The following is a 19,571-nucleotide window of genomic DNA, read 5'->3' on the forward strand; positions in this document are numbered from 1 at the left end:
TTTGGCTCCGTGCCATGACATCAGCATGACTGGATCAGGACCAAAAGCTGCAGACAAGGGAGGAGAGGGAAAAAAAAAGAGGTGAGCAAAAGAGAAATGTATATGCTTCAGACTTCAATGGGGAACAGTAGGAAAAGCCAGGCCACCCTACATGTCAAGGTGAACCGCCGCTGACCCCTTGTGCCACATAAATTATTCCGCAGTTTCAGACTCCATCCCAAAGTTGTGGAATTGGGTTACGAGATAATTTCACAGGCCACTTGCTTGTCTTCCTTGGCAGTCCAACTGGCTAATTGAAGAGAGTGATTTCCAGTTTGGGCAGCTATTCAGAACATGGCAGTCAAAATCTGAACCATTCAAAGACTCTTCTTTTCTCAGCCTCTCTTTTTTTTTTTTTTTTTAAATATTTTAAATGTTTTCATCTCGCGCAGAAGAGACTAATTAAAAAAACTCAGATTTTGACTGATGGTTTATCAAATAAAACCAAATGCAGAAAAGCAATTCATTCCTCCAGCTGAAAATCACCATTTAGTTTACAAGCAAATCGCACCAATAAACAATTTAACTGATCAAACTGGTGTAGTTTTAATCATAAACTTAAATAAAATTATTTTACAATTTTTTTTTAGATCAAATAAATTCTAATAAATTAGATTTGATATGTTTAGTGCTGAAGTCAAAATATAACAGGAAACATGCATGTTAATCATTCAGAAGAACAAAACTAATACTTTCTAAATGTTATCACAGCATACAGCAAATATTCAGTCATCTTTTTAGATATGCATTTAAAACGCACAAGCTGACATCGATCAATGCCGAATAAACCTAATTATTAAGGATCTGGTCTCATTAGTGTTGAAGGAAATTTATGGATTCAGAAGATCCATAAAAATAATCTGCTGAGTTCTCCTTGGCAACAGAACCATGACAGTTTCTTTCTTGATCTGGTCTGTCGTTTTTATGTGCAAAAATGTAAAGAGTTGTTCTGTTTTGGACCGTTTCTCCAAAATAGAGACCTTTCTCAATCATAAATCTTATGAAATTCTGAACTCTGTGTATTACTTCATAAAACAACCCATGTAAGGATGTCAGCCTTATATCTCTGCTTCATAAGATGAATGATGAGTCAACAGCTTCACTTAAATTCCAACCTGAATGCTTGCATAAAATTTGGTACCAAAAACTAAAAGTTCATGTTCTTAGAATTAGTCTTTAGTCAACATCACTCATTTCATTTCATTTTCAGTTTGAAAAATCTTAATGACTGATTTGCATTACCCTCTGAAATTTTTCTTTTGTTTTTTACAATGTAGCAGTCATGATTTCTTTGTACTCTCATTTCTCTTCTGAATATCCTAAAGATTTTTCTTTCACACTCCAACTATGATAAATTGTGAATATTTTCGTTTATCATATAAGGTTAGAATAGGAAATAAACTCCCACTTTTGCAAAAACTGAAATAAAACGTCTTGCAGACATTTTTAATATTTTGCAGCCAAAGTGGACCCACACTGTAAACACAGTTCGTCGTCTTTGCAACAGTTCAGTGTGAAAAGCGTACAGTGTGTTACTTTGGATTTTGCTGCGTTTACTGTGTTCTCTGTTCTGTACAGTATCGTCTGTTTTCATCATGTTGAAGACACTGCTTTCTGCATACTACTCCATAAATCTGAATGAATTACAGCAGTTATGCATCTTCAGATATACTGTATTTTGTGTAGTTTTTTTATAACTTCTTTTTGGCTGTTATGTTTGCAGTACTGATTCCTTTATATATGTTAGTTTAACATTGATTTTACAGTACAGCTAAATACAGATGCTGCTGGAATTACTGAAAATTTTGTAAAACAATTTACAGTGCATCTTCAGGGTGATATGGGGTCAAAGTTCAGTGAAATAGTCAAAGCATCAGTTGCCATTATGAAGTGAAGTCCTCCTGTGTGTGTGCGTGGGTGTGTGTGTGTGTCGATCTGAACTGGTCAGCGATATAGACGGAGCTCTGTATTAACTACAATGCTGCAGTAAAAAAGGGTCGACCTAAAATAAACTGCCTGCTTTGTTCATCATTACAATAAATAAAGTAAAACTATATTTTTTCACTCTGCATCAAAGTTATGAAAAAACAAAAGTATTTCCACTAAAAAAAGGAAAGAAAAAACAAATAAACAAAGGGACTAATTAGCGGAGGCGCCCCTAATTAATAAGAGGGGAGCGAAAGTGATTGCGGATCACATGAAGTTCACGACGCCGCGCGGCTACGGTGCCCGGGGAGGAACAAACCTTATCTTCAAACAAAAGCGCGAAACGTTTTCACCTCCCCAGTCAGTCCGTGCGGATCGCAGCGAAGCGCAGGAGAGGCAAAAAAAGAGGAAGAGTTCGGGAGAGGGAGGGAGTGTGGGTGTGTACGCGCATTTGTGTGTTAGAGCGAGCGAGAGAGAGAGAGGGAGAACGCGCGTGCGTGTGTGTGTTACTGTGTGTGCGCGAGGGAGAGAAAGTCAGAGCCGGAGCCAGAGAGACGAGAAAGATAAAGGAAAAGACAGACGGAACGATAGACTTGTGCGTTTAAAAAAAAAGTGCCGGTCCCCCCTTCTTCTGCCTTTATAGTTTCCAGCAGACAACAACAACAACAAAACACCTAAAAAACAAAAACACCCCCTCACTACCACCAACCCCTCCAAAGAATCGACTGCTTGGATGAAGCAAAACCTATCGATCTGTCAGTACTACACCTGGATTCACTGAGCAGCCGCACAGCAGGCATGTCCCGAAGGAAGCAGAGCAACCCGCGGCAGATCAAACGTAAGTTTCCTCTTTTGCTTCTTATTAAATGGGATGTTTTAGCCGAACAGTGAAAATGATTCTGAAGCTGATTCCAGGAGCGCTCAACTGCACCGCCGCCGTGTTCCGCTTGCCTGTCACGGCGCTTCCTTCGCTCGACCTCCGCGCTACGTTTGTGTCTTTTTTTTTTTTTTTTTTTTTTTTAATTATTATTATTAATTCAGAAAAGAAATGACCACAGCTGAACCTGATTGACTGAGAACTTCCTGCAAAGTTGCAGAGGGTGGAAAACACGGACTTATTTACTTAATTTATAGTTGCGTTAATTCTGAAGTGTGGGGAAAGTGCACCACTTTGAGTCTTACAATAAAGCGATTGAAATTGAAATTGTAGGCCTAAAATAACGAGACTAACTTGAAAAAGTCACTGTTTTCCCACATCGATACAAAGTGTGTTTTCAACACACACTCTCACACAGAAGCTGCGTATTTTCCACCTTCTTTTTACAGTTTTCAGCTGTTTTTCCCCCCTCATGCACACACCGTCTGTCAGGTGTGTGTGTGCATGAATGCATGCAGCATGCTGTGGAAAACCTTACTCAAGTAAATGTGGCATATGTAGTTTATCTCAAATATATTTAAAATATACTGTATAGAAATGTTGCACCCAGTTATAGATTACACACTTTCTTGAAATTGTTTTCAAAATGGACACATGTTCTTTTTATAGTCTTCCCTTTAATAATTTTTCATGCAGTTTAAAGGAATTAGAGCATATGATTATGACCTGCATGGTCATGTTCAGGTTAGTTTCTTTTTTAAATTATAGCTTTGAAACAACTTAATAGTCAGAATGATTTTCTGCTGCCTGCAGATGAGGCAGAAATATATGGTGTAAACACACTGTTTTAGCTGTCATAAGTGTGTGTGGGTGTGTGCATGTGCTGTGTGTGTGTTCAGTGTGACAGATGGATGTCGGCTCTGAAGGAGGTTAGAAAGGGCAGATTGTGTTGTGTTTATAATGTGGAAGAGCGTTTTGATGATCTGTTGAACTTAAAACGTTTTATTGAACGAAATGTTTCGTTATACATGTTTAGGTGTTTTTGCGTGTGTGTGTGTGTGCGTGTGTTTGCATAAATGAAGTAATTTGCCTGTTGATGCACAGGAGTGGTTTTCTTTACTTATTTTGGTGACCAATGACAATTTTGTGCTGCTTGGTTTTATTTCATTTGTAAAGCTAATATTTGAATTTTTAGAGATTCTTGAAAATTAAAGACGGGTTGTTTAAATTTTCCTTTTTAAACTTCAATCTATTGCTATAATTGTTTGACTTCTATATTTTTAAAAAATAAGTTAAGCTTTTTTCTGTTTTTTTTCTTCTACTTTTTCTCCTAAGCCTTTTAAATAGCTTTATACACAGTACACTTCAAAAACTAACTAGAGGAAAAAAAAAGACTTGATTCAGTTTTTCTGTTTAGTGCTCATGTTTCCATCAGCATTCACCTTAAAGCCAAAACAATGTGTGACGTGACAGCAGGCCCTCTGGTGTTTAGACCAATCCCGTCGGTGCCTCCAGAATTGTTGTCGTCGTGGTCGCGAAAGCAAACCTAACTCTTGTGTTCTGCTTTCGTCACTTTGACTTGGCCTTTTTTTGCTACATTAGCATGTCGTGTGTAAGATCTTGTTTTATATGTCGCTGGTGGTGTGCGGTTGGATAACCAAGCAGCACTTGGAAGAAGAAAGGTCACCAGGAGCCTAGATCCTCGTTCTCGCTCCGGGAACTCCGGAGGAAAAAAAAAATAGAGAAAAGAAAATAAAGACACAGGAGGCAATACACAGAAAGTCAGGCACAGACAGTCATTCTAAAGGACAAAAAGGTTGTTGGGCGCAGTCCCCCCACCCCACATCACCTCCACCCTTCTCTTTTTCCTCCCACCATCCTGCATACATTGGACCGTTATCTAAAATTGTGATTTATGCAGTATTTTAATATTTTGCTTATTCTTTCCCCTTGGGTGCTCTCTGAGCGGCGATAAAAAGGCGATGCTGAAAGAGCGCCATTAATTTGCTCCGATGACTGAGGAGATAAGGCCAGATAATGGGAAAGATAAGCAGAGGAGATATACCATCAGAAACCCGATTATTACCATTAAAATTCCAGCCCAGCAATCTGCAGCTGGCTGATAATTCCTTCTCCGTTTCCACCACTTTGGATGATAAGGCAAAAAATAGTCACTCAGTGCTCCTTGATTAGGCTGCCTGGATATCCCGATAATACAGTGATAAATTATGTATTTTCCTCCTTGTTTTTTTTTTTTTTCTTCTTTCCCCCTTTCTGAAATGCTTCATCTGATTTTTATATATATTTATTTATAAATATATATCCCCGTCGCCCCCCTTTCTGGGTGCCCTCCTTGTTGTTGTTTTTTTTTTTTTCAGAAAGAAAGAACCCATTCACTTTTATTGTAATAAGAGTTTGATAGAAAGAGGAGATAGCGGTGGAGGTGTTTTTGTGTGGGAGCACATATCAATGTTATCAGCTCATCTCCCCGGGCCAGCTGCTGGCTGCTGTTGTTTTTAGCCTTATCACCCTGTGCCAATATGCCAATAAATTGCCCAGATTGTTAGTCATTTCAAATGTAAGGGGTGGAGGGATTCAGGAGAAATTGACAGGAATGATGAAAATATCGCTGATGCTCAGCAGAGTGCGATTAGCTGATGTAATATGATGGGCGAATTCCACCAAGCTCCCCTCTATCCCCTCTTCGCTCCCCTCGCTCCTCCCCCTCAGCCGCCCCCACCCGCCTCTTCTCAGCTTCTGGTGGAGTCCATACCTCCACTCGCAGTGAGAGGAGGAACATTTTGATGCTTAATAGGAAGGAAAGATACGGGCGGGCTGAATTGAAACCGGGACCCCTCGGAGTAATTTTTCTGTAAAATTGCCCCCCAAAGTTTCGTATCGTGCAAAGAGGGGTGAGAGGGGCAGGGGGGGGGGGGGCATATAGATGATGTAGGGGGAACGCGCCTTGGCCAGTGTTTATGGCGACACATTGAAGCACCCCCCTCGGAGGCTGGGCGCTGACATCCGATGTCAAATGTGCTTATTAAACTGACTTAGTGCTCTCCCCCTTTTACTGTTGTCTCCGCTTTATAGACCATCTGAGAATTCATGTTGCATCCTGCGGCTCTTTTACCCGCCATTGTGGAAAATCAAGCACCAGACTGTGGTGATTACTGTAAGTTTGTATTGGTCCTGGGCGGCCGGGTGCACAGGTCCCCACTGCCAACCACTAAGTCGTAATGTCAAAATGTCAAACCTTGCAGCTGTACACACCACTGTGTACAATGAGGATGCGTCGAAGTTAGATTCTCATCCTGATTCAAAATGATTCCTACGTTTGGAAAATTACCAATCACCATTTTTTTTTCATACTTAAAGGAAAATATTGAGATAAAACATGTTAAGCTTAGTAGTAGTTTTCTGCTACCTATTTAATACATTTTAAATACCAGCTGATATTAGCTGGTTGGTTAGTCGGGCTATATGCTCAGGCTGAATCTGCAGTGAACTACTTAGTAGACAGGCCGCTGCTAGCTGTCAAAAATTAATGGAAAAAAACCGAAGAGAACATCTTAATAAATAATGCATGAACTCCTTAAGTTTTCACACATTGGCTTTATGTTTTGTTTTGCCACCAGAATGTGTCACATTTGTTCTGTTTTCTAATCAAGGGAGAAATGTGCTTGCCTTCGTAGCAGCTGACTAGTAGATACGACATATTTTGGTAATGATCTGATATAAAGTAAATAAAGGGTCCGTATAGTCAATAATAATATCAAAGTTATTTAAGTTTGATATATTCCCAAACTTCTGACCTTTAGGTATTTGTCTAATTTACATGTATATTGTGCTTCACTTGGTGAAATAAACTTTTCAGTGATATTCAAATGATTTGAACAGCTCTGTAGATGTTGAAGAGGTGCTGATCTAAAAAAGCTGTGAACTAGCCCTTTAAAACGCATTGTTTTATTTAATAATCTGTAGAATATGCAGACAGTGAAGCCTTTTAACTACTGTACTTGTTTTTGAGTCAAATTTCCAGAATTTGCTAAAAAATAAAAAATCAGAATTTCAGTATGGCGAAGTGTGAAATTTTTGCAGAAGCAAATTAAATAGATGACCAAATATGTGGCTCATGTCATGTCCAGTAAAACTCTCGGGAGAAAAAGCAACACTCAATTTCATGTTCTGTTTTCCACCTACTGCTAACTTCCTTTGTACGCGTTGACCTTTTAGCTAACGCTTCATGTGTGTAACCCTTAAGAAAAAAAAATGACAACAGAGTGTCTGTTCTTCCCTCATCCAGTCATTGTGAACCTGAACCACAGCTGAGCGGGGCGCTCTGCTCCAGCTTAATGTCTGCTTTTTATCACACCAACCATTTTTTCCATCTCTGCTCCACAGTTAATCTCTCCAACTCCTTAGCATACGGCCACTTTATGTAACGTCAGCATACTGTTTATCATATCAGGTGACATTTCTATCTTGGAGGGGCATTTATCAGAGGCAGATTACACTAGTAAGGGATAAGGGGAGTGTTTACAGAATTGACTGCCAACATCCTGTATCTGAATGTGAGTGTGTGTGTGTGTGTGTGTGTGTGTTTGCTCGAGTATACATTGGTGCGTGCGCGACGAGCATGTGCTTACGGGTTTTAGCAGAGCCGTTGGAGCTGTTAGCTTGATGTGCTTTACGTGTGTGTTTTTTCTCGCTTTGACTTCTCATCCACTTTTTTTTTTCCTTCCCTTCTTCCTCCAACTTAGCTCAGCTTTGCTTCGTACGCCGAGAAGCTGCGTACGCGCTGCGTTTCACCCTTGGCCCGCCGAACGCTGGCAGCCCAAAGCAGTCAGATGTTTTGGGGGTGTAGGAATCAAAAAAAAAAAAAGAAGGAAAAAAAAAAACCCGTTTGCGTGCCAGCTTCCCTGTATATTTAAGGGTCCTCCTTTCATTTGGGTGACAATCACGGCGTGTCTCTCGTGTTTCTCTCGTCGATTTCTGTCAGAAGAAGAATGGTCGTTGAATGCCAACTTTCCCTCAAACATCTGTTCCCTGCCAATAACAGCTTGTGCCGTTGCCTCGTCTTAGCTGAAGGATCCCCAATTGCCTCCTCACTTTTGACACAAAACAACAATACAGATGAATGTCATCTCCTTTCATTGTTTTTTTTTCTTTTTTTCTTTGCGTCTTTATTTTGTGCCTAAAACAGAACAGTTTTTTTATTTTTATTTTTTTGTATATGGTCTTTGTGCCTCCCCGGCTGTGATTGGTTCCTCTATTCCAGACTCCAAAGCTATAGGGGGAGGATTGCACGGAAGCTGCTGCTTCCTTTCTGTTTGAGACGGCGGTGCGTTCACTGAGCTGGGGGCCGATGCGCTGCCGCCCCCCCCCCTCCCATCAGCCTGCGGTGCCCTGGGCAGCGGCGGGAGACGTGGGCAGGGGTTGCCACAAAGGTGGAGGTCACTTCCTCTCCCAGGCTTCCTCTTTATCTTCCTCTTTCCTGAATTCCTCTGCTATTATTCCAATAACCGTCGGTTCAAGCCGCTGCCATTGTGTTTTCATTTCATTCGGGGGGCTGGATCTGTCACCGCTCTGGATAAAAATGTTAATTTTTGAAATGTGTCTGAGACAAAACTGAAGCCCTGGAAAGGCCTTTTAGTGCAGCCGGGATTAGACTTGTTACTTGTATGAAGTAATAAAAAAACAAACAAAAAACATAGTCTGATGCTTTAGTCAGTTTTTAATGGCCTCCTGAAGAGAATGCAGAAAGGCAGGGTGTGCCCCTCCCAACCTGTTGCTGCACGCCACCAATCAGCTGGCTAATGAATATCACTCCATTTTTGGAATTATTTCCATCTTATATCCTTTTGTTTTACTTATGTATGTATTAGTTTGTTTCATTAAATTACAATTTCATGCCACATATTGACAAAGTTTTTAATGTAAAAGTAGTGTGAAAAAAAATCTACCACTTTTATGGTCAATTGATATAAAAGGGGTAGATTTTGTACCGATTGACTATCAATTGGTAGTTAATTGATTTTATCATAAGCAATTAAACATCAATCAACCATCCATAGAGATCATAAAACGGACGATGTGTGTCTATGAATATACCTAAAATAATGGCATATTTATACAAAATGATCAATTTTGCTTTTTAAGCAGATTTAAAGTCTGCTTAAAAAGCATCCCAGAGAGAGTGCAGAAATGCAGGGTGTGCCTCTCTCAACCTGTTGCTGCACACCGCCGATCAGCTGGCCTGCGAACGCGGCTGCATTTTCTGGAAACATTTCCGTCTCGCTTCCTATCTCATTCTAGCATATTCACCCAATGTTATCAAATCTCACATAGATCTGCCTTTTCAATTTTCCCACAGTTTGTTCCTCGAGCGCATCCCCCTGTGTTTGTTCAGATTTTAGATTGGCGATGCCCACCGAGCCCCGGGCAACAATTGACTTTCAGTCCGCTTTAAGTTAATAGCCTTGTCTCCTCCTCGTTCCGATCAATATTGGTATTAATTAATCAGCATTATCAGGCACAGGATCTAGTTCCATTTGTTGTTACATCAGCAAAATATCAATAGAGAAAGTGGACTCCCCCGATCGTCATGGCAACTTCATCTCTCAGGTCAAAGAGAGTTTATCTTATCTCACTGCTGAGTGGCAAACTGCTCAGGAATCTAGTTTGGACTCAAAGATCATTGATTTAAGCTTTTTTTTCTCTCTCTCTCAACCCCACCTTGTTGTGTTAGGATGGGGGCAAAAACAACAACAACAAAAAAAAAAAAAAAGAGAAGAAGGTGGCATTCTAATCGCAGCCGAGATGTGAGATTTAAATATTGATGTCTGAAGGCCATTACAGCAAAGAGGGCCTCTGGCCTCGCTGTTGTTCAAGTACGTCCTTTTAAGACCCAGACAAAGCTCTGATTATCAGGGGTGTCACCGTAGAGTATGTCTGTATAGCTGACAGAGGGGGACTGCTGGAGGAGAGGGACCTGGGGGGGGGATCAGTTTCCTGTTAACACGGCGCTTTGCACATCCTGGCATTTCTACAGGCCTCTCTGCATGTTTGCTCCCATGATGGGATCACACTTAGAAACATTCGGAAACTTAAAATGATTGATTTGTGCGACATGAGGTTTTGTCAGTTTTGATGCTTTTTTTTTTATGTGTGAGAATATCAAAGCACAACTTTTCCATGTAACTTCAGTCATTTTGGAAATTAATAGTAACAAAAAAAACTCTTAATGGGGTGAGGTTACAAGGTGTAACATAACAAACGTGCAAAGCAACCATTGTGGAAGACCTGAGTGTCAAACTTTTGAGCAACGTTTGTGCTGCAAATGGTTTTGCTTGTACCTTTCTAAGATGGAAATAAAAAAGTTTTCAGAGGTCACCACCTGCCTCCTCATTTAATTCACAAAAATGAAATGAAACTGGTGGTTTCAAATTGCTGTCACCAGAAGCAATAAATCAATTAATCACATGATAAATTAAAACAAACTCAATAATTTCCATGTGCATGATTTATCGTTTCTTCTGGGACATTTTATCATCCAGCTTCATCCTAGACGAGCTTGTTCACTGGGCTGATTGACCTTCGCTGACCTCTGGAAACGTTTATTGATATCTTTAAAAAGACAGAGGCACACATGAATTTTGTTGCTGCACAAATGTTTGACACAAATTTGGTTTGATTTTGAAGGTCAGCCAACTTCACTCAGGTTTGAAAATCGGCACCTCATCTCCAATACATAACACAAATTAGCAGCTGGTTGTTAGAATCAGAGCTGAGTTGTTTCCTTCTTTGTTTTAACACATGGAAGTATTTAAAAATGCCAAAAGAGAAAATCTTGCAGATCAAAGTTGCAACATTAGAGTAAGAATCCTTTGCCATCTTCCATGCAGGTTTTGAAGTTGTGCGTTTTTGTCGCTATTTTTGCCTACCGGAAATGCAAATAAGTCCTGCGCTGACCTCCTTTTTTTGTGTGCAGGAGACACAGAGTTGATTATAAATTTCCTCCAGCCAAGCCCTATAAATTACAGAGCAGAGTGTCCGGCTCTCCTGGGAAGGTAGGCTTGGTGTGAACTACCCAGGTGTGGTGGTTGGGATTTACCTCGCCGTACTTCTGAATGTTCCTCCGGGCTGGAGCAGAGAGCACGGGTACTGCCTGTGTGTGTACGTGTGTGTATTTTTTTTCTTTCCTCTTCGTTTTTTTGCCTCCGGGACACAATTGCCTCATTTAACATTCTCTATTTGGCCTCTGCCAAGAGGGGAAATAGCCAGGGTGAGAGAGAGAGAGGCCGCCACACATCATGAATTCTTCTTTCATTTAACTTGCACAGTCCCTTTTCACCTTGGTGATGCGCACGGATCAGGAATGAAGATATTGCTCAATTAAGGGGGATTTCTGAGGTGGCTCCTGAGGTATTGCAGTTATTTTTGTGCCATGCCAAGGTTCTGATGCATCATGGATATGGATATTGAGTTCACCACATCTGCGTGGCGCTTTGACATCCTCGGCGGCCCAGAAGAGAAACAGCTCGGCGCCCTGCAACAGGAAACTCGCCTTCATGTTCGCTCGAATAAAGTCCAGGGGTGGAAATGTGTCAGTCTCCCTCTGCAGGCTTATAAATAACTTGTGTGTGTGCGTGCGCATGTGTGTGTCTATTCAGACCCGTTTTTTGTTTCTTTCAATCGAATTAGCTACAGATGATCAAAACATTTTCATGGAATCTGTCAAAACTGATATTAGGGTTTTGACTGAATCTTGGATGAGAGGAATGAGAAGGACCGTGTTGGGAAAGATGACTCACAGCTTGCAGCAGGCGTTGTCACGTTGCGTTCTCGGCATTGTACAATGTAAATATCGGTCGATGTTTGACTCAACAAAAAAGGTGAATTTGATCGTATTTTCTGGAAAAAAAAAAAAAAAGGCCAGGGTTAGGACAGGGGGCTTTCTGAGCTGGATAGTAGCTTGGCACTTCCAGAGAGTGATGGCCTAATAGCTGTTCAGTCTAAATCTCCGGCTTGGCAGGAATTACCGAGGCTGTATTTGTGGGGGCGCGGCGAGACGCGGAACTTTTGCGGCGGGGTTGAGACGCGCCCGGCGTTGCGGTTCAGGGATAGTTGGCAGCCCGAGGATTAAGCAACAAGCCTTTCACTTCGATTTGTTCATCAGCATTTTCCTGCCAGACAAACGCTACAAAACGCACACCGTCTTAAAGGTTCGCCGGAAAATCACTAATGACAGAGCTTTGTACACAGATAAACAATTTCTGTCAAATGCGTTGGGGAAATTATAAAGCAAACTCGGGAAACACGCTAATGCTTTAAAGAGGCTGTGTTTAGATTTGCACCAGTGCAAAGCCGGCAAAGCTGTTGACAGCACAGCTTACCCCCGTGATGCGATCAGAGGCCGCATCTGCCTGCGTGTGATTAGCGAGAGAGCGAGCGGCGACGCACGTATATACAGACCGAGATGATGCTCAAGTGGAAACAATTTGATGAGGATTGATTATATTTATTGCAAATTGCACAAATCGCTGATTAGATTTAGATTGAGTGAGTGCACCACTGGGCAACCCACAAAAGGCCGGGACTTGTCGCGCGGAGCACGTCTCCTTCTTTTTATTGTCTTAAAGCGGGCTTTGTGAAGTGACACAGTAAACACCAGGAGAGAAATGCAGCCGCTATTATTTCACATTCAGCCCATTTTCTTTGTCTGTGGGAGTGTGTGTGTGTGTGTGTGTGTGTGTTTGTATTTCAGACAATGCTTATCTGGTAATTACTAAAAACTGTTGACACTGAGCAAGTGCTGTAGCCAACTAAAATGCCTTTTTGTCTTATGATATCAGATTGGATTTTTATCTGAGGTTCATGCAATCGTGCATCCCTGAAAAGCAAAGATAACCGCCTCAAACTCCTTATTTCCAGCATGAGTATAGAATTAAGAGGCTCATTTAAAAAAAAAAAAAGAGGGTGGGGGAGTCATTACATCTGCTGCTCATATTTCTTCTAAAATACACATTATATATATATATATATATATATATATATATATATATATATATATATATATATATATATATATAACTTTTTTTCCCTTTCTGGTTGAGTATTAGGATGTGTCTGTGAATCTTATGTTTGACCATAATCAAGTTCTTTTTAAGCTTCAGAAACAGGATAACAACTGGGTCAGATGATAAGCCTGGGCAAAAACGGAGGGGGGGGGACTCCTGTGATAGACGAAGGGAAAATCTGATTGATTGATGTCTGCTGGATTTGTCACCATCACAAGCCAGCTGACAGTTAGTTTGGGATCGGATGATTTTGCTCTTAAGATTGGGGTTGAGGGGGAGCTAGGCAAATATGAAGGACACAAAGGTCAATGGCTTCCCTCCTCCTCTCCGTATCTATCTCTCCCGTGCAATAGCTTGCTTTGACAAACTCTAATATGTTGCTAAGCTTTGTGGCGGCGGGACACATGGTCATAGTTTGTACTGTAATATCCTATAGCGGTAATCTCACAAGGCAATGATTGAAAGTGCTGGAAGAACCGGGTGCTCGCAGAGACCCGTTGACATCATCAGCTGCTGTGGACTGGCACATGTCTGCCGACTTGTTTGAACCGTGTTTTTCCCCCTTGGGACCGAGTAAGTTAAACAACAGCTTCGACTCAAAGGGAATCTGTTATTGTAAGCAGGATCTGATAAGACGTTGCCACATTACGAGTTTGTGTAGCAAAGAGGGGCAAAAATGGAATCTCCAGCGAGTGCGGTTTGGGGGAACGTGGAACTGTGACAAAGAGTGATTGGAGGCATATTGTAAATAAACACCCAAGTCTTTTGTGGCTCACTCGTGGTGTCTTGAGAAAGATGTTCCATGCTAGATTTCAGCTGTTATTGGTCCTGCTCTGGAGTTGACCCTCTCTGGCTAAATAACAGTGTTGCCAGGGTTAAATTAAACCAAAGTAAACTCTTGCAAGATGCTTATTTTCCCTCTCCTTGAGCAGAACAGGCTGTAATATTTCCACTGCTTGCCATTTTGTTCCTTTAACCAGTGTTTATATTCAGTAACACAGGGCTTTAGGGGAAGAGAAAGTAATGATACATCCAGCTCACAAGACAAAATTGTGGTTTTCTCGTGATTTCACAACGAAATAAACGTTTCATGAGTTTTGAAAAACCTGTCCACTGTTATTTCATCTTTGATAACCTAAAATATTTTGGATGTGGAACTAAATTCAGATAAATCCAACAATTGTTGCAACTGCTAGGAAAATAATCCTACGTAGCTCAGTGGCCAGCACTGCTGCTTTGCCGCAAGAAGGTCCTGGGTTCATATAGCAGCATGTTTCCCTTTGCATGTGTGGGTTCTCTCAGGGTACTCCGACTTCCACCCACAGTCCTAAAACAAGACCGTCAAGTTAACTGGTCTCCAAATTTTTCTTAGATTGTGTGTGTGCATGTTTTGTTGTCCAGTGTATTTCTGTGTTGCCCTGTGAAGGTCTGGCAACTTGTCCATGATGTACACTTTCTATGGCACAATGACTGCTTGCTCCATCTCCCTGTGACCCAATTTGATGTTTAGAAAATCAACTAAATCAAAAATATGGTGTGAACACCTGATACATTTACAGTGACTCCCCTCTGATTCAAAGTTCAGTGTTCTCGGATTCACCTATTAGCAGATTTTCCTATGGGATGTTGTGTCAAATTTGCCTGTCCACTCATTTTTCTTAGAACTAAAATACTCGGAAGAAAATTCAGTTTGGGTAACTGACATACTCAAGCTGAACAGGCAAAATGTACTTGACACGCTATTGGCTGGTATTTGCAAAGCTGCCGATCCAGTTGCGGCATTCATTTTCCTTGGCAATGATTGGCTGTACCCTCAATAGATAAGGAAGACCAGGGATGCTAACCTCAGCGGTTATGCTAAGATGGTTTCCATTGTTAGTATTATTTAGAAAGGGTCTCAAGAATATATGGAACTATTCACAAGTGACTGTGGTCCAGACTTTTAGCCATTTCCAAACAACAGATTTTTTTCCCATTTTGTAGCACCTATTTTAATGACACTTTGCTACTTTATGCACGTCTAGCATTTTCCCTGGAATCTCAATTAAAGGTCTATAAAACATACTACATATAGTTTTCAAACTAAATTTCTAAATCTGAACTCTGAAAGTATTTTTTTCTACCAAGAACACGAAATGGTGTCACATAAATGATGTGAAAGTGGTTAAGGATACTTCAGTGTTTTTGTAGCCAGGTATATATTTTTTATAGATGAAATATTAGCATATATTGCAAATATAACAGCAGACCAACTTAAAAGCTTTTTCCTTGTTTACTTCAAAATAAGAGTCTCAAGCACATTTACAGCACTGTCAGCTTGAAAAGAGACAAAGTCACATACACGACAGCGCTTAGCTAGACAAACAGACTAAACTTTAATGAGACATGCCATTCTGTTTTGATTTCAAAAGATTTCATGGAATTGGGCTTGTTACAAAAAAAACTATAGAATAAACAACAAGGTGTCCTTACTGATGTCTGATGTTAAATAGGTTTTCCTTCGAGGGCCCATGCCTACCAGACATGTCCATTAGCTTTGTCTGGGAGCTGCTTTAAAGATCAAGGTCTCGCTTGTAATGAAGTGGAAATGCAAATGCAAGTCAAATTCAAACTACTGTGGATCGCTTGTTTTAATCAAGTTTTCACAAAGAAAAAGAAATGTAGCCTCCATTCAGAGCCTCTAACCAAACAATAAAAAAAGGATAATCCGGAGACAATTCCCATCCAAATAGAACCGGACATCATTTAGGGGAAGAGACAACAACTCTTTGTTTGTTTGAAGTGGTTGATATGACAACCTCCTTGTCAAAGACTCGGGGCGAATAAAAGGGATTTGTAATTACCATAATTATCTCTTATATGTTTTCACCTAATGATGTCCATTAAAATGCCCGGGACTTCATTATAGGCCGCTTCACTGTAGGTTGGCATACACTCATAATACGGCATGTTACATTACACAGAGCACAAGTAATGAACTTCTTTCATCAGAGATGTTTATCGCGCAGCACTTCTGGGGGGAAAAAAAGCCAATGTACTTCAGCTTTTTGTTACAGCTGGATTATAACAATTCTCATAGTTCCCACTTATCTTTCACATTTTCTCCACATGTGATATCAACCCAATTGGCTTCATGTCTAAACAGGACGGCTCCCCCTAATCTAGACCGCTGTTCGTTTCATGTAAAACATCTCATTTTGTGGCTTAGGCTGGTGGCGGGCCTTATCGTTACATAATTCGCTGCCCTCAACGTGATTTTCTTTGTAGCAATTTATTTAAATTCCCCCATGTTTATATATTTTCTGTCTCCTTTTATTCACAATGATTGCCTTTTTTTGTAAGTTCAGAAGACTCATCTCGGAGACTTTTGGTAACTCCATAGATACGAGTTGGGAGGGGGACAAGTGGAGCTGTTTTGTTGGAGAGCAGACGAAGGAGGAGTTTCGGCGCGTGTCCATCTGTGACTTGAGGCATTAATCTAAAAGGCTGAACTAACTCCATCTGAGGGACAGATATAGCCCCCTTTTACCATCCTCACCTCACCAGGTACAGCATTTGGGAGATCTTGGCTGAATAAATGCGTCGCTGTTCTGCTACCGCGCTAAGGCCCCTCGGTCCCTTGCATGTGGCTTCGCTCCTGTGGACTCTTTTGGTCTTTGTCTGCCACCTATCAGCCTATCAGCAGTGTCTCTGAAGCCCAGTTGTATAATGCACCGTTTATGGCTTTGTGGGAGAGAGATGGCGGTCGGGCGGCGGAATAGCTCCAGGCCTTCCCTTCAGTGAGTGGATTAACGGCGGCCCGCTTTAGCGCTCTCAACCGCGGTGTGAAATCGGCCCTGCTTCGGCGCCGCCGATCAGGCTGCCTTTCTCTCTCTTTCTCTCTCCCTTTTTCCTTTCCATCTCTCTGTCTCCTCACCTCATGCAAAGCCTCTCCCAGCCATCTGTGAAATGTGGAAACTCTGTGTCTAAGTTGAGTTCAGATCCCATCCCCTCCGTCAAGCTGAGGCCAGCAAGCAAATGGGCAGGCAGTCGGCAGAGGGGCTTTGCAGGGGAGGAGGAGGAAAGGAAGGAGAGAGATGATGAGGCGGAGGAGGGTGGTGGCTGCGGCGGCGGCGGTGGTGGTGGGGGATCAGCTCACTGATGTCGTGCCGCGTGTGCAGGAACCCTGCCTGTTCTCCGCGGGCGAGTTGGAGGAGGGTCCAGGCCTGGGTGCCGGCCGAGAGATCTCTGGTTCCTGCTTGCAGGTCCAAATCCCCCCTCTGTGTGTGTGTGTGTGTGTGTCTATGCGGAGGCGAGGCGGTGGCACAGCTCCCCCTGAGCCCCTGCCCAGTCCTTTGAAGATAAGATGGTGATACAGACTCCCTTTCGGTACGAAGCGAACCGACCGTCTTTGTGCGACACACATGCCTGTCTCCGCCGGAGCCTGCAGCCGAAACACCTATGGTCTTTACTGAAACGAATCGGCTTCATGCCCTCTGGTCAAATTAGATTATGAATGGGTGACAAAATTCTAGATCATATGTTTAGGATATTCGGGGTTTTTTCCACCATTTTCATGCTGATAACGTTGAGTTGTGCTATGGCTGGTTCTGTATTTCCATTCGATTTCCCTCCACTGAGAAGAATCAACTCTTCATTTTACACCCGCTACCGACTCCCATTTTCCATGGCAACTAGTTGTCATCTTAACTCGGCTGATTTCTCTACCATCTCCCCTCTATTGCTCTTAATCATGACAGTTTTTTAAACATGCCTCCCCTCTGCATTTAAAAGCATATTTTGTGGCACTCACAGGCCAATTCTCCCACTTCTGGCTCTCCGCAACAGCTTTTCAAAAGAGCGTCCGTGGTAATCAGGCTTTTGAATTATGAACTCAACATTCCCTCTTCTTTCTTTCTTTCTTTCTTTCTTTTTTTTCTCCTTCTAGCCTGTGGCTTTGGGGGTTCAGATCCGTGCATAATGTCTGGTGATTGCGCGGCATTATGGTGGTTTTGGAAAGCTGGGGGTTTGAGGTCCAGCCACGCATCATCTTTCCGCAGACAATGTGGATCTGTGTGTCTCTCTGAGCTCATCAGGGATGGGGCGTTGATTGCTTTTTGATACCCCTCCAACGTGGACGAGGTCCTGCATACATCAACTAATTAGAACGTACTTAGAGCATGTGTATGTGACAGACCCCACACTTCTCATCAGATCCTCAGCCCAAGTGCACTAACCACACTCACCAAAAGGCTTTACTCGATTCAAAAGAAAAACAGCTCAGTGGCGGGGCGCGGATGTGATGGCTGGGCTGCGTGGGATGGGAGTTGATGTCGGGGAGAAGTAAAACACTACGACTGAAAGGAAAATGGATAAATGACACTAGTAAAGACATACCAAATGCCACCAAAACAGATTCCTTCTTTTTTTGCTTTGGCTACACTGTAGAACGGGAACAAAAATCACTTAATGAAGAAGGCTAAAAGCTCAGTAAAAGTGTTCAATTGTGTCCTGATCCAAAGAAATTCAAGGATCTCTAAGGTTTTAGGTCCTCGGCTGACCACGTTTTCTTAATGACTTCACATGGAGAAAACATGGAACAGTGGTGAAACTTCTCAGGAAATTTGTTCTTGAAATTAATTCAAGAACACAACAAAGATTCATCCAGGAGGTCACAAAAGGACCAAGAACGCATAAAGCAATCGAGCAAGGAAATCGAATGAATTCTGCTCCCAAGCAGGAAATCTTGAATGAGAATGTCTGGTCTTCTGTTTACCATCCACAAATTTTGTTTAATGCAAAAGAAGAATGTTCCAAAGCACGCTAGCAAATCTGTCTGTGGATAGCTGGAAAAAAATAAATAAAAACTCAAAGTTTTGGAGTTGCCTTGTGAAACTCTGAATTTCATGCCAACTGATAGTCAATGCGCAGCCATTTTTGGTTTATAACTTCATTACTACTTGCTAAAAGTGTCTCATGGAAGTATTTTTGCACAGGACTGTGTCAGGATGCTACAACTTGTTTATCAACAACATTAAAGTGTGACAAAAAAAACAACAAAAGAAATGTGTAAGGGTGCAAATACTTTTGGGTTTTTATAAGGTAAATAGAACAACTATTGAGTGCAACAAAACTCTCCAGGCCACATTCGGGACCTTTAAATGGATGGCTCAGGATTGCTTAGGGAGGTTGTTGCAACTAATTACGCTGTATAAATGGATCCTATACCATCAATTCATGCACATTAATGAAATTACAGTGAAGGAACATCAGAGAATATCTCATTTCAGGTCGTTTCAGGACGTCTTCATAAGTCAGCCCGCGGGACCTTATTTCTGTTTCTTTGCCTTACTAACACACACACACACAGAAACTCACTGAAAGTACTAGCCTCATGCTATGATCTGTAGAAGGTATTGGGGTGTTGCTATATATTTCATAAAGGCATTCTATTACACCCCTGTGGCTCGTAGGTAACAGCACACTGTGGTCTGGTCCCCAGGCAGCGAAGAATAAAGTGTAGGACATGACGCTGGAACAGGAATCTAACTGCTGTTTCTGCGGCTAATCTTGACTTGGATCTTAATTCCAATAAAGAGTTATATATTTATATATATATAATTTTTTTTCTCAAAGCATAAGCCAAGCAAGAACACTCCACTCTGTGT

General features: G+C 41.7%; 1 protein-coding gene across 1 annotated transcript in view; it reads left to right on the plus strand.

Moving 5' to 3' along the window:
* The first annotated feature begins 1,968 nt into the window (after positions 1-1,968).
* Positions 1,969-19,571, plus strand: part of zfpm2a (zinc finger protein, FOG family member 2a) — a 166,849-nt gene continuing 149,246 nt past the window's right edge. Inside the window, exon 1 of the mRNA XM_088013832.1 lies at positions 1,969-2,803. Within this exon, the coding sequence (XP_087869958.1) occupies positions 2,764-2,803 (40 nt within the window). The 5' untranslated portion in view covers positions 1,969-2,763. The remainder of the gene's footprint in view (positions 2,804-19,571) is intronic.

The sequence above is a fragment of the Poecilia mexicana genome, unplaced genomic scaffold (genome assembly GCF_051168715.1).
Source record: "Poecilia mexicana isolate PSO_F unplaced genomic scaffold, ASM5116871v1 scaffold_16, whole genome shotgun sequence".
NCBI classification, from domain to species: domain Eukaryota; kingdom Metazoa; phylum Chordata; class Actinopteri; order Cyprinodontiformes; family Poeciliidae; genus Poecilia; species Poecilia mexicana.